This window comes from Nesoenas mayeri, assembly GCF_963082525.1.
Source record: "Nesoenas mayeri genome assembly, chromosome: 5".
In the NCBI taxonomy this organism is placed as follows: Eukaryota; Metazoa; Chordata; class Aves; order Columbiformes; family Columbidae; genus Nesoenas; species Nesoenas mayeri.
The window spans coordinates 11,872,228-11,887,179 of record NC_137548.1 but is presented as its reverse complement, the minus strand read 5'-3'; the positions used below and the strand labels follow the sequence as shown (position 1 = coordinate 11,887,179).

General features: G+C 44.4%; 1 protein-coding gene across 1 annotated transcript in view; it reads left to right on the top strand.

Annotated features, from left to right (window-relative positions):
* Positions 1-14,952, top strand: part of RCOR1 (REST corepressor 1) — an 84,359-nt gene that overhangs the window by 46,925 nt on the left and 22,482 nt on the right. The window contains exon 4 of the mRNA XM_080344902.1: positions 13,524-13,576. Within this exon, the coding sequence (XP_080201028.1) occupies positions 13,524-13,576 (53 nt within the window). The remainder of the gene's footprint in view (positions 1-13,523; positions 13,577-14,952) is intronic.

Here is a 14,952-nt window from a genome sequence, read left to right as displayed (position 1 = left end):
GGCGGGAGGATGGGATGTGCTGATTGCTTTTATGCATCTGCAGTTCAAAGGTGAACTACAAGAGGAGAAAGATGTATTGTTTTGCTAGTGATAAGCTCTGTTTTGAAAGTCATTTTTCTTTTCCTAACAGAATACATGTGGCTGCTAGATGGGAGTTCGTTTCTCACTGATGTCTTGGTGGGCGTCTCCAGTCGATTTATGGGGTGTCACTGAAGAGGCAGGTGCTGTCCCAAGTACCTATGGGACAGTGGCTTGTGGTCTGCAGCAGAGTCCCCTGGTCTTGCAGTGCTGCTTCTGTTTGACCTGATGGTTGATCGGTGTGCCAAATTTGGACGCTCACCACTTCTTCCCTCTGTTACCCTGTGGCATCTCTTCCTGCAAGGCTGCAGCTGGCTCCCTGCTCTCTGTTATGTACGCTTTGGTGCACTTGGAGAGAACTGAGACAGCCTCCTTCCCCCTACAGAGAGGGAGGTAGAACTGCCCAGGGGACATGGGGACAGAGGAATGCCAGAATTAGGTAAAGCAGCGACTGCACCAACATCCTCGTGATGTGCTTGGCCAAACCCCATGGGAAGGGTCCCTAAATGTGCTGCAAAACCTGATGCTGGGAAGGCAGCAATGTGCCAGCTGAAGCTCAGATGGAGGAAGAAGTGCTGGTTGCTATGGTTACTAAGGATATTAACCCTGTGGTGTCTGGATGGGCAAGGTTTAGTTAACTGTGCCACAGGCTGGGTAACGGTTTGGGAGTGTGGAACAGTGGTGCTCCACCCTAAGAAGCTGTGAGTTGGCGTTCAGGATCTCAAAAGCCTATGTCCCAACCAGGTCTGTAAGTGTGTCCTGGTCTTGAGTGTGTTAACTGCTGCCTTTGGGTGGGAATGACTTTTGGTAGCTGTCCTCTGTCGTGAAGGTGAGGTGAATCCCAATATTTCTGAGAGCAAATTTCAGGTTTAAGTGGCAAGAGTCTGCCTTCAGCTGTATAATGGTTCAAGGGATGATCTTTGCATAGAACAGGCTATGATTATTCTTCGTTTTCTCTTTTAAAGGGGATGTTAAACAAGCTTGGAAATCACCTTTGAATTTTCTAACTTAAAATGACTGCTAGAGTAGAAGACAGGAAAAGGTCTTCTCAGGTTGCTGAGTGTGTCTGATCATGCTTTGTGTGACAAGTCTCTGTTTTCAGTGTGTAGCTGAGCCGTAGCTGTTTTAAGAGGGGTGTCTGCTTGGGCAATCCTTTCCCCTTCAGCACTTATTTTGGCCTGTGAATTCTGTGGGCATACAACTCCATCTATCATCATCAGTATGGTGCCCTAGCAATAAATAAATGTGAGTGGAAAACCACAAGTGGGAGAGAGTGTTGATCTTAAAATCTCCCTTTTAGAAAATGAAGCCCCTGTTTCAGAGGATGCTTTTAAACTGGAAGGGATTAGTGCTTCAGAGGTACCCGAGAGCCACCCCTCCCTGGTGCACAGGCACCCCTGCCCTGGGCAGTAGCAGTAGGGGAGAGGATGTACCCCAGTGTGTATTGAGCACCAGCAAAGCTGCTTTTTAGGTCCCTCCTCTCCATCATGCTGTAAGCAGGATCCTTGAAACAATTGGAATTGTGTTTTTATTTTTGGTCCCCTCTTCTCTCCCTGTCATTTCTGTGACCTGGTTTATAACACAACCCCATGAAAGGTTGTGTTGGCGCTCAGAGTGCAGCAGCCATGGGCAGGGACGGGACAGTGGGAGCTGCTTAAGCTTTGCCACCAGACAGGAGTACTGTTGAACTCTTAGCTGAGCTCATACTTTTTTTGGTGATTTAACTGCTGTGGGAGGTTTTGGAAGATGGAGTGTATGTATTATGTATTGTGCTTTTCTTGCTTGGAGTTCTTCTGCTTGTTTGTGTATGAGTGTTTTTGTTGAGGTGTGGGTTTGTTTTTTGTTAGTGCTGTGGGTTTTTGTGGTGTTTTTGTGTTGGTTTGGTTTTGTTTTGGCTGTTTGTTTTTTTTCTTTGGTTGTAGAAATAGTGTTAGCCTTAAAATATAGGTGCCAGGTAGAGTCTAGACTTTTGGGTTTTGAGAGGTGGACTTCAGGGCTTATAATTCTGCGAAGCTAGGTGTGTGCTTTTAGTCATCCAGATGAGGATAGAAAACCAAACCAAAAAAAACCCCAAAACCAACCAAAAAATACCACCTCATGATCTCGCTGTTTGTATGTGCTCCTTTCCTAGAAATACCAGTTTGTTGGCTGTCCAAGTGACAGCAAAAAGGATTAATGGAAAAGAAGAATTGAGTTTATGTTTATCCCTAATCCAAATTCCATGTTCTGCAGTGAACCTGGCAGCTGTGAAGCTTGGATGCAAATACAGTAGCTGAAGAATGCAACTCTCTGAATTTAGAAATGAGAGAACTGGTGTTTAATTTAAGATTCTGTTTGAGTTTAGCTGTAGAAATAATATAGTCATGGCCACTTCTCCCAGCAGCTGCTGTTGCCGCACTTCAAAAAATGCTCAAAAGATGAAGGGATGCATTTTTTCATTTTAGCTGAAGCAACTTTTGATGCTTATAGTAGCAATATTGCGAGCAGCAAAAAGAAGATACGAAGCTTCAAAGGCAATGGGTGTATCCCAGAAATGGCTGAGTTGCCTCAAACTTAGCTGCAGTTTCCCCTTTGTCATCTGCTGTGCTCGTTGCTGTTGCAATGCTGTGTGGAAATCTCACAGCAGCTCTTTCATCATTGTTGCTGCAGGTTGATATTTCTGGATCCTGAATGCATATTTAAATTAAGATGACATTTTAACCCTTTCACAGCAGTGGTTTGTATTGGAGCTGGGAGAGCAATTTGGTTTGAAAGGACTAGGGCGTGTGTTTGGGATGGATTTCACCCAAGGTACAGTGGATTGTGTTGGTGTCTGTGTTGGTTTTTTTAGCAAAAACAAACCATACCAAAACCCCAACAACCCACAAGCAGAAATCCTGAAGGAGAGAATGTACTGGAGAGTATCCAGGAAAAGAATATCTTATCTAAGGCAGCTGTGGTACCCTGGAGGAATTTTTGCTGCTGTGCTGGGAGTGTGGGGGGCAGACGGGATTGATGGGTGACAGTCATGAGTTTCCCTGTGTGCCTTGTTCTCTCCTGCCACCTGTTTGTTCCTCCTTTTTACTGCAGCGTGGAACAGGCCATCTCTGACCATGTCGAGATGACCCAGTTTGAAAATGCCGTCTGCCACTACCGTTGCTGCTGCAGGGACTGAACTAATGCTGATGCTGGGAAAGAGCTTTTCTCCTGAGAGGAGTTTAGAGACAGGATGATGTGAATGTAATGGAGTGATGATAGCTGTGTTAAGAGTTACCCTGGCAGCGAGCCTTGATCTGCAACATGTCTGGGAGCAGACTTAGCCAGCCCGATAGGCGCTGTGTGAGTTGTAGGACCAGTATGACGAGAACTAGCAGGCTGCAGCTACACCGTGCTGCTTGGAGCCAGCCCTGGGATGAACGGACTGAGTGTGCTCTGGTCTTGGTGGGAACAACAGACTCGGAGCATTTCAGAGGACTAGGCCTTTTTTTCCCTGACCACTTGTCTCTTACTGTAGCTGTGAGAGGAAGAATAAGAAAGGAAGGAATTGTAGGATAACTCTTTTTCTCTCCTTACCGCAAGGTTAGTCAGCAACTGCACCGATGGGGAGCATGTTTATAGGGATGTGATGGGAGCTGTGAACAGGCAGGGAGGAGCTCTTGTGGGCTGTGTTCTCCACTGAGGCATGCGCAAAGAGGTCATGGTCATAACTGCTTGCTGAGTTCATATGCTGCTGAGTGTGACCTTTACAGAGGTGCTAGTGCAGGAGGCAGAGCAGCTAGGCTTTCTCAAGGATGTGTGCCAGAGCTTCCCTCACCATAATGTGTTTGCTGTGGCATTATATGCTCTAATTATTCTAGGAACCACTCCTGCTAATTATTTTTCCTGTACTCTTATTTGTGCACTCCATGTTAAGTTACTTTCCCCATCATGTGCTTCTCGTGCAGATTCATATTATGATAGGGTAGTGGTGAATTTTCTAGCACTGCAAACATCAGTAGTAAAGTGTAATAACTTCTCAGTGAGGACTGGGCTTCTAAATCTTGGCTTTAAAAGTGTGACCACCTGCCACTGATGCTACAGGATCTAGTTAGTTTATTGTAGACTTTTCCACTCAATCTCTTAGGATCAGCTTTGAAGGCTGAAGGCCTGTATGTAATCCACGTTTCAGCATGTGCTGTGTGGGTCTGTAACTTGGCTTTTTCTAAATTGACTTAATTTAATGTATTTTTGAATACCTTAGTATCAGTGAACATAACACTAATACTTCTGTTTTGAGTCTACTATAGAGATTATACTGTCCATGATCTGGCTGTGTAAGCTTGCTGTCTTTCTGCATAGACTGCTTGGTGGGGTCAAAACCACTTCTTTGCATCTCTTTGGTTTCAGACTTGTAGGAAGTAAGCAAATGCAAGAATGGATGTGTTGAGTGTTAGTCCCTGCCTACAGTGGAGTAATCCCTGTGAGTTTGTCTGTAGGTAGCTTCTGATCTCTGGTGGAAAAAGGGCTCTTCACCTAAACCTGTTTATTGTCCAGGATCTCATGTTGTGTGGGGTAAGGTACTGGGAATTTCATGAACCGCTGCACCTAAACCTGCAGTACGTTCTTGTTTGTGTTGCCTTAGTTTATGGCCTGCCTTATTAAGTGGTTAAGCAGCTGCTGAATCAAGCAGCCAAGCTGTTCTTGCAGGAGGCTTGAGGAGACGGCTGGGGCGGACAGCAGGGGCAGAGCCACGGCTGCTCTTGAGATAAGCTGTTCCCTTAAGGCTGTGCAGCACTCTGTGCATTGGAAGTGTTTGTCCTGTCTCTGTTCTGCTTCCCACTAACTTGTTCACATCCAGCTGATGTGAAAGTGAGGAAAATAGGGTCTTTCAAAGCAAGTTGGAGACGTATTTTTTTCATTCTTAGTATGCAGGTGCAGTAGTGCAATGAGTGGAGTTGTGGAAAGGCCATTGACTTCTCAGAAGGGGAACAGCCCCAAACATCTGAAAATAGGTTTTTAACTGTAGACGTAGAAGCAACAAAAGCATCTCGGTAATACTTCAGAAAATACAATTAGCTCCTCTCCGACATCAAGCTGCCTCCATTTAGTCCCTATCATTGTTCATCTGATTTTGCTGGAAACAAGTTTCGTGCAACTTATTCACAAGTGCAGAGGCTGCCTGAGTTGCTGAGACTATTATGTTACTCATACAGCTGGGCTTGGAAGTGAGGGGGTTGGCTGCAAGAAATAACTGAAATAGCAAGTGGTGCTTTTGTGACCTGACCCACTCGCCATTCAGGATCAGGGGGTTCTCCTGTGGCAGCTGCTGAGGAGCTGGATGTGGGTGATTACAGCTGGAGGCTGTCTGTCTGTCTCTCTCATCCATGACAGCTCCTGACTCTTGGCACATCTACTGAGGGCAGCTCCTCTGCCTGACTCCGACTCGTCTCCTTCCTTTCACTGCCTGCTGGCTTGCCTGATGCTTCCTTTCTGCCCAAGTGACATCCTTCCAGGAGGTAGCAAGGGGCCAAACCGGTCACTTCTTTTGCTTTTCTATCCATTATAAAGAGGGTCAGCATGGCTTCTATGCTTTTGTCACTGGCTTTATTATCAGTTACAATAATAATGAGCTGTAATTTAACCTGAGGGCTTTTCTGCTCCCACACGCCTCTTGTGTGTGTGCCCTTATCCTCCACAAAGACCCTGTGTCGTGGAGTAGTGGAGTTACCCATGCTGTTTAGGAAACCTGGCTCTAATACAGTGCTTTTATTAGTTTGTATTCCTACTACATCAGGGAATATAACAGTTCTGGGTTTAGACATGAGCTTTCAGAATCTTGTGGAGGGTGGAAAATGGACCTTGTGGAAGGCTTCACCCTCTTTAGGGGGCTTGGAGTCTGGATATTCCTTGGTGTATTTTGAATCTGGTTGGCAGCAGATTGCTTGACCAAGTTTTATGGTAGTCTGTGCTATTTTACAGACCAAGAATTTCAGCGTATATACCATGACATGGATGAAAAGCTGAAAATGTTCCAAGGTAGAGTACCAAAGCCTCGTATAAGACTACTAGTAGTCTGAATCTCTGGTGTCCATACTGACTCTGATATCAGTGTGCGTCAAACTGTGGTTTTTTTGAACTAGTGAATCTGGCTTTTGGAAAGGATGCACTGGATCAGGCATTCTCAAGGAGAGCAATAAGAAAAAAATTCTGTAAGAAAATCTGCATGAGGGAGGTTTCTTCTCATCCAGGTTATCATCTCCTGCTGTGAAACATCTGATCAAGTTTGGTTTTTTTTAAATATATATTCTACCCCTTGTCACAACTGTATTGATAATGTTGCTACTTGCGTTGCTTGGGCATGTTGCTGCCTGTAGTTGAAGTATATAATCTGAGGCTATAACCTGTCAGAGTTAACTCAAGCCATGGTTTGACAGCAGAATAAATCTGGCTTTAGGGCTCCTTGGACTGAATTGAGAGCACTGTGCTGAATAATGCAAAGAGCTGTTGTGCTGTAAACTCACGTTGTTGTTTGGGCGTGTATTCTGTGCATTTATCCTGTCTGTGGCTTCCTGTCTCTGTCTTGGAAGGTCATATGTGGGAATAAGTATTCCCTTTCTGCCAGAAGCTACCGTGTGCTGGATTTATCAAAGAACCACAGAATAGTTTGGATTGGAAGGGACCTTCAAAGCTTATCTAGTCCAACCCTCCTGCAATGAGCAGGGACATCTCCAATCAGATCAGGTTGCTCAGAGCCCCGTCCAGCCTGGCCTTGAATTGTCTCCAGGGATGGGGCATCCACCACCTCTCTGGGCAACCTGGGCCAGGGTTTTACCACCCTCATTGTAAAAAAATTTCTTTATGTCTAGCCAGAATTTCTTCTCCTTTAGTTTAAAACCATTATCCCTTGACCTGTCACAATGGGCCCTGCTAAAAAGTCTGTCCCCATCTGTCTTATTAGGCCCTTTTTAAGTACTGTTATGTCCATGTATGGGCTTCATTAATACACCAACCCACACGTATGCACACACCATGGTGAGCCTTTTCTTTATGTGTTAGCTGAGGGTGCAACTTTAGGAATGAGCATATGTTGGTAAAAGCTTTAAAAGCAACAAATGTCTACTAGCAAAAGGCCTTTCCTCGCAAACAGTTTAAAGTAGTTTTGGCAAGATATAAAAGCCTTTGCTAGATTTGTCAGTACACCTGTGTCTGCTGTACAGCTTTCTTGCTGGTATAGCAAAATCTAAAGGCAGATGAGTCAGGTCTTTAACCATCAGTAGACATTCAACTTTGGACTTGCCCTTAGATGCAGGCCATGCAAAGAGTAGTATTAAAAAAAACCCCAACTAATGATAAAAAGTGTGTGTGTGTGGAATTAGAGTTTCTTTTCTAGCTTATTAGTGTGCACTGCTTGGATGGGGACTGGTTGCCTTTGTGTGAGAAAGGAGCTTTTGGTAGGTATCAGAGCTTTTAAAGGGATAAATCTCTTTTATTCCTTGTTTTCTGCCCTCTGAAGCTGTGGTTTCCAGGTTCCAGGAGCAGCCCTTGCCTCACTAGTACTAGTTCATGTAGCCCTGCCTGTTCCTGCCCGCCTGCTTGTCCTTTCGCCATGCTGGGCTGGTGACAGGAGAGCCTGGGCCTGTCCCTCCTGTTAGGTGAGAGCATCCCCATGCTTTCAACCACCACTGCTCGGTGCTTGAATGGCTTCACTGCCACCTGGGTTGAGGGACCTAACGCAGCAGGGGGAGGTTGGTTGGTTTTCAGGTGGAACAGTTTCCCAGTTGGGTTCCCTGGGGGTCCTGGCAAGTGTTTGTGCTCCCAGGTGGGAAGGGGTGGCTGGAGGCTGGGGGTGCCTAATGTGTCCCTGCTGCCAAAAGAGACTTTGAATGCAATGACACCCTATGGTACTTGGTATGTAGATGAGATGATTTACAAGTAAAATTTGAGCTGCAGAGAGTTAAGTGGGTGGAAGGCTGAGAATATACTGTGGGTCCTGTGACTCAAGGTACCCTGCCCTGCTGCAGAGTATCTTCTCTTACTCCTGTTCAAGTAAGTTTCTCCAGGTAAGGTTGGTTTTCCTTTGCCTTGCAGTTGCATCCAGACATTTTCCTCACCTGCTGCATGTGCAGCAGGGTTGAGAGCTAAGCCGTATTCTGCCTTCAGTTGCATGAACTGATCTTTAAGTAGTCTTTGTGCCTGTGTAATTAAAGCTCTCTGTTCCTAGAAACAGTGTTAAAGGGGCTGTATGCCTGCCCAGGTGGGTGCAGCACAGGGCACAAAACACGGCTGTGTTCCGGCTCTCTGTTCCTCTCCTGCCTGTGACACACATCACATCTTGTGAAGAAGAGGAAACAGCTTTTCAGAGGCAGAAGACCCTTTTAAATAGGCAGGCTTTATTTTCTTTTCATAGAATCATAGAATACCAGGTTGGAAGGGGACAACAAGCATCATCTGGTCCAACCTTTCTTTTAAGTGATTCTCCTCAGAAAAAGTGCTTTGATCTCTGCCTGCTCCCCCCTGCCTCCTGTTGCAGCTGGCTTTTGTTAAGACACTTGTTGTCCAAACTCTTGTGCTTTTTGCAGCTTCCTCTCCTGTGCTGGGACCACGAGGTGGCAGGATTGTTCCACTGATGCTGTGAGGACAGCAGGACAGCAATGCAGCTGCTCTTTTTTACAGCCAAGGCAAAAGCTGTGCTTAGTTGTTTGTGTACTATTGTAATTGTGTTTTGAAATTGGGAAGAATTTCACATGTATGTGTCTAATCCATGCTTCTTATTTTCTTTATGTAACATTGATTTGTTCTGGATCTTGACCTTTTTTTTCCCCCCCATGTTCTTAAGGGTGATGAAGGGGAGGGGGAGATATACAGCAGCATCCAGAATTCCTCACAGGTTCCAGCATTGATCAAACCCTGTGAAGCACATTACTGAGGCTATGAAGGCTGCTGCTTTTGTCCTCATTTCACCCCGTTCTGTCAGGCTATTGCATCACGTAATATGCAAAGTGTTCAAAGCTCCTGCAGTACCCCAGTAATAGGGGTGAACTGAGGTTGCAGCAACAGCTCTACCTCTGCATTCCTGTTGCTTTCTATAGGCTTTAGCACACTCATTTCTGCTGCAAACCCTCCTTGGGGTCACTGAGTCCACTGAATATGATATGTTTGTGGGGTCATTAAGAAGCAATTTGAGTACAGGGGAGAAATTCTCCCAAAAGACCCACTCAAACATCATTTACTCTGATGAAATGGTGATAAGGGGAGTCATTGCTTTCAGGCATTTCTCTTTTCAGAGTTCCCTTACCCCCTGAAATTAATGCTCCTGTTTTACATCTCTCAAGTCACTGTTCTAGGATGCGGGACTGAAAATCAGCAATGCAGTTGTTTGCTTTTGTCTCTCCTTCCCTCTATCAGCCAAGAGAGTCCCCTTTCTTTTGTCTCTAGTGATGAATTCTTGCAGGAAGATGGTTAGCAGAAGAAAAGAGTGTATGAGAAAGGCAGCTGGAAACAAGACTACAAAATTCAGGGGACTGACAGCACCATTTTGGTCAGAAACTCTCCTCTCTAGATGGCAGGGGGGAAGCATCTTTCTTTGCTTAATTTTCCACTGCCCTCCATTTTCCTCGTCTCTTTGGCTGTTTTAGTGCTACACCCAGGGTCATTGGTCATCTCATTGTAGACCTCACTTTGTGTATTAGGGAGAGGTGTGTTTCGTCATCTGCACACTCTCTGCTTCTTTTTGCTGGTGACAATGTGTATGTGGGTCTCTATTCCCTTTGCGTCCCCACCTTTTGTGCTACTTCTGCCTTCCTGAGCATGACTGGCTTTTGGAAGGGGCTCTCTGGGCCAGTCCTCGCTCCTTTTTGGGTGCGGGGCAGACAGAGGTGTCCCGCTCACCCCCACACAGCTAAAATGAGTGCAAGAGTAATGTAAGTGCAATGTAACCAAATAGGTGAAGAAATACCAGTTTATGATTCTCTTCTCTGTTCCTCCCCCCATCTGGTTTCTAGTAGCAACAAGAGCTTTCACAGGAGCAATGCATCTCCCATGTCACACGACTGTTCAAGCGTTGTTGTCTTTTTGGCCTGGTTTGTGCTGAAATATCATTCTGGCGTAGAGAAGTGAGTTGGGTGGAAGGGGAGGATGCTCTTGTTTGCCCTGTTTGGAGAAAAGTTACGCTGGTAGAAAGAGTGCATGGTGGTGTAGCTTGTGCTGGGAGAAATGGGATGGGATTGCTTTGCTGCTCTTCCTCTCTTCTGGAAAGCCACCGAGAGCCGTGCTGGCAAACTGTCTCTTCTGGTGTAAGCAGAGCTCTCCGCCCCAGGCTCCTCTGGCTCACAACTCTGATGTCTAAACAGATTGCTGGGTTACACGCTGAGCGTGACCAAATGCCACTGAAATGCAGTGGAGCAGAATTTCACGTGCCTGCTGCCCTGGGCTTGCTAGAGGTGCACGGGGAAGGCAGCGATGGAAGAGGGTGCTTATTTATCTGGTGTGGCATGTGAAGCATTAAGCTTATGGCAGTTCCAGGCTTTACTGGTATGGGAGACTAAAGGGATCCTGTGATTCAGCTGGTGTCTTGCTCTTTCTTGCTTACTCCATATGGAGGGGATGGTAAAGAAAGAGCAATCAGAAAGATTGCTCAAGGGGCTGTCATACCTTTTAGATGGTGCAAGCATCAGAGTGAGCCTGCAATTAGCCAAGAAATGACAAGCAGAATGGGCTTGAATTGTCAGTAAGCAGGCAGGGAACAAGCCAAGAGTAGAGTATGATGATGTACTCCTTGTCCTTTCTTCCTTCATCCACAGACACTCTTTTACTGTATAGCTGGAGCATCACTGTGTGCTCCTCCTGGACAGTTTACTGCCTTATTGCCTTTTTCTTATTTTTCTTTTCTCTTCCTCTTCTGTAACAATGAGGTGTAACATTGAAGTGTTTCAGATCCTACTATGACAAGAAATGCATTCTGCTTCCTTTCATAGTGTCTGATCACTCAAAGTCTACTGTTAGGCTCTGTGCTATATTGACTCAAAAGAAATACTGTTGATATGGGGGAACCTTGCTAATGTTCTTGCTTAGGAGAGAGAATATTGTAATGATTTTTTTAGGGGGTGGGGAGCAAGGGGAAGGAAGTATGTTTTCATTGCTTATAGCATCTGGCATAAGAAATGTAATATGCTGGAAAGGAGAAGGACCTCATCTCTTCTCTGTATCTATTAAAGGATAAGATGCTGAAGTCAAATCAGGAACTGTAGATCTTTCCACAGTGAAAGCGAGCTAGTTAATGCAGCAATACTTAGCATTCAGGAGCTTAATTCAGCCTTGAACTTCAGAGAATTTAGTTCCTTGCCCTCCTTCTTCCTTCACCTCCCCCTCAGACAAAATATATAACACTGCATGTGCAGTACCTGTCCTAAGGAAATTGAGAACAGTTAGCTGAAGTACAGGAAAATACTCCACTTAGGGTTTAGACGCAGCCTTTGTTTTTGGTGTGGTTATAAAATCTGGAAGCATCTGAAGTCGCTCTTCTGCCCACAACCTGCTGATGTTCCCTGCCCTCTTTGGTGTGTGTAGGCAGTTCCCTTCTCTGTCACTGTTTCCCCTGTGTGGTCCTCCTGGATCATGTTCTCACCTTGGGGTGTGGTTTTGCAATTTGTTTTTAGCTGATTTTCAAGGTTTCTACCCTTTGGTAACCATCAGGATGTTCAATTAGGCAATGCAGTGATTTCAGCCTAAGAAATTTCTATCACTTCCACTGTCCGTACAACTACTTTATTATGTTTCCCTTGTGCAAGAAAAGGTTGTTTGTAAGAAGGGATAGTTTTCATCCCAGTTTAGTATGGTCCTTAGAAACAATATGTTGATTTAGGCAGATGCATTTGTGCTGCTGGGGTGCAAATGAGTGACTGTGGCCACACCTTTCTCCAAAGGGCTAATAAAACTTTTACTGAACACATCTAGGATGTGGTCCAACAAACACGTTTGTCAGCCCCTTGTGAGTGCCTGTTGTGTGCAGGTGGGAGCTTGGAAAAGCAAGAACCCCATGGAGTGCCCTTGCTGATGTGGAACTGTCTGTATTTACTGCATGCTCTTCTCCTGCCACAACTTGTGGCTGTATTAATGTTCTCATGGACACTTCCATGGCACTTAACAAAACCCTTTTTTGCAACACCTTTGTTTGAAAATTAACTAATGCATCTCCTTTCCAAATGAAGGACCGGCATTGATAAAAAATCTCATATTGTCTAGTAAGAAGGGATGTTTACTTTAAGTACCTAAATTTAATTTCTTTGTATTGATGACAAGCTGAAAATCAGAGGCTATTGCTCTCCTGCTGTGCATTTTCTGATCTATCCTCTGTTTTCCCAATAACTTTTGGGTTTATTGCTTAGTTTGCTCAGCTGAAAGAAGAACTGAGGAGTGTCCCAATTTGAAGGAAAGACTTTAAGAAGTGCTGTGTTATTAGATGCCAAAGACCCCATGCGAGAGTTCTGATAAAGACAAAAAACATTGGAGAAGTATGTTTGAGAGCTGAAGTTAATCCTAAGGCCCAAATGGTGGGAAACGTGGCTTCCCGAGCTGCAGAGCGCACAGAACAGTTTCCTGCCAGGGTGCTGCGCGTGCTCCCCATCAGTCGGGTGCTCAGCACAGGAATTTGCATCCCTCCCTGGGTATCTGCAGAGAAGGAGGGGGGAATGATTTTTGAATTCATTGCGAAGTGACTCATCTTTAAGTCCAAAATTTGTATAAGAATGAGAATTCTGGCTCTGTGTACCAGTTCTAAGCCTTTCAGGGTACTAACACCTTGGAGATCCTACAAGACAACCAATGCTTCCAGCATCATCTTCTCTATTAGATGAAGCATGAGTCTCACCTTTTAGCTTCTATTCTTTTCCAAGGGTGTCATTAACATTACAGTGAGTTTAATAATGACCAAGCACAAGGGCACAGACTTTAGAACACTACCACTGGTGCTTTGATCTGGTCCTCTCAGTGGGAGCTGATAGATATAATACAAGCTCAGTCATACTGAAAGAGACATATTGGTTTTAGTCCCATTTATACAAAATATAAGTCCTTTGGACATCTTCATATTGTAAAGGTTAAGAGCTTGTGGGGGCTTAATGATATATAGAGGTGGGCTTTGGTCCAAGGTGAAAACTGCTGAGGCATAAGGCTGAAAAAATTGCCAAGATATCTGCAGTGGTTGTGCAACACCAGGAGTCTGGCAGTATTGGAACATATGGATTGTGTTTGGGGGGTTTTGTTGGTAAGAAAACAACTGTTTTGGGGATTTTTTTTTTTTTTAAAGGTAGCTGAGACAGTCATGTCGACAGTTTTGGTGACATATAATGTTATTATATGTATATAATATTCTGAGATGTGTGGAGGATGCAATGACCATGACTGAAGTCAGAGCTGCAGTACTGGGTTTTAGACTGGGAAGAAGAGAAGATATATATGAAATGCTCTCATGCCTTCTCTTTGTTTTTCAGTGGACGAATATATTGCCATTGCTAAAGAGAAGCATGGATACAATATGGAGCAGGTAACAACCCTTTGAATACTTTATTTTAAAATCTTTTTCAGCAGGTATTAAAACATGACTTAAAGTGCCTGCCTAGAACTGCTTCTTCTGTACCATCTGTTTTCTCCTTTCCTGCTTCTCCAAAGCCTGACTGTTCCTAGTTGTACCCCGTGCCCCAGGGATATGGAGTTCATCCCTAGTTTTACATCAAGTGTGAAAAGAAGAAAAACAAAACCATTGCAATTTTAGTGGAGTTCGGACATGAGTATTATGCTTCCTATGGTGACTATGTCTTGAACACTTTCAGAACCCCTAAATAACATTAAAAAGATTGGCTTGTCTTTGGACAGCTGCCTGATTGCATTGCAGTTTCCAGTCGACTGCTTCATCTCTGCTTCATGGATGTCTTTGCAGTTATTAATGAGCTATTGAACCATTATATGCTTTTCTGAAGTAAACCAATATCTCTGGTTAATTACCTTAAACCCATGCTGAAAATCATTTTGTATTTCGTTAGATGAGCACCTTAGATGTCTGTGTGGTAGCAGTGGATGAGCTGAGGAATGGAAATCCTGGTGTGAGGAACAGACCTCTCCTTTATTCCACATGGTCTGCCTTTAGCCGAGGAATGGAAATCCTGATCTGAGGAACAGACCTCTCCTTTATTCCACATGGTCTAGGGCTGGGTGCTAATCTTCACCATGTAAATAACATCAATTTCAACAGTCTTCTGGGGAGACAAGTAGACCTGTGCCTGGAAGCGCTTCTGAATTCTGTGGAGTTTCCTCCTTGCCTGGAAAGGGAAGGTGGGGAATTTCATGACTTACTGTATTGGCAAATCACGTGCTGTCTCTACGGAGGGCTTCTGTGAAAACTTGAAAGTTAATGAAATTATTTAGGTAAAGGCCATGAGCACAGAAACCAGTGATTTGAATGGGCAAGGGTTTCTATTTAAATGACCCTGCTGTTGTCTTTGAGTCAGACTTTCAGTGGTTGATAGGCTCAAAATGACTTCTTGTAGAACAAGAATGTTGAAGTTGAGATAGCCAACAAAATTTCCAGCAAATCCAGGAATGATCAGACTTGATATTTATAGTTTTTAAGAGCAGGAAACAGAAATAAAAGGTACATGAAGACACCAAAAGGCTGCAAACTTCGATGAAAATAAGGATGGTACCTTGCATTTCACTTGGGAGGCATATATTCTAGTATTGGATATTGTGGCTATTATTTGCCAAAAGAGATGGTCTCAGGGTAATAAAAATGGATTTCATTGTTTTAGTGGAGAAGTTTTGTTTGGAGAGTGAAGACTGATCAAAATGAAGCTTGCAAATTTTTAAAAAACACTGAATTCTTCTGTTTTGCAAAATTTAGATTTGGCTAACAGGGATTCGCAT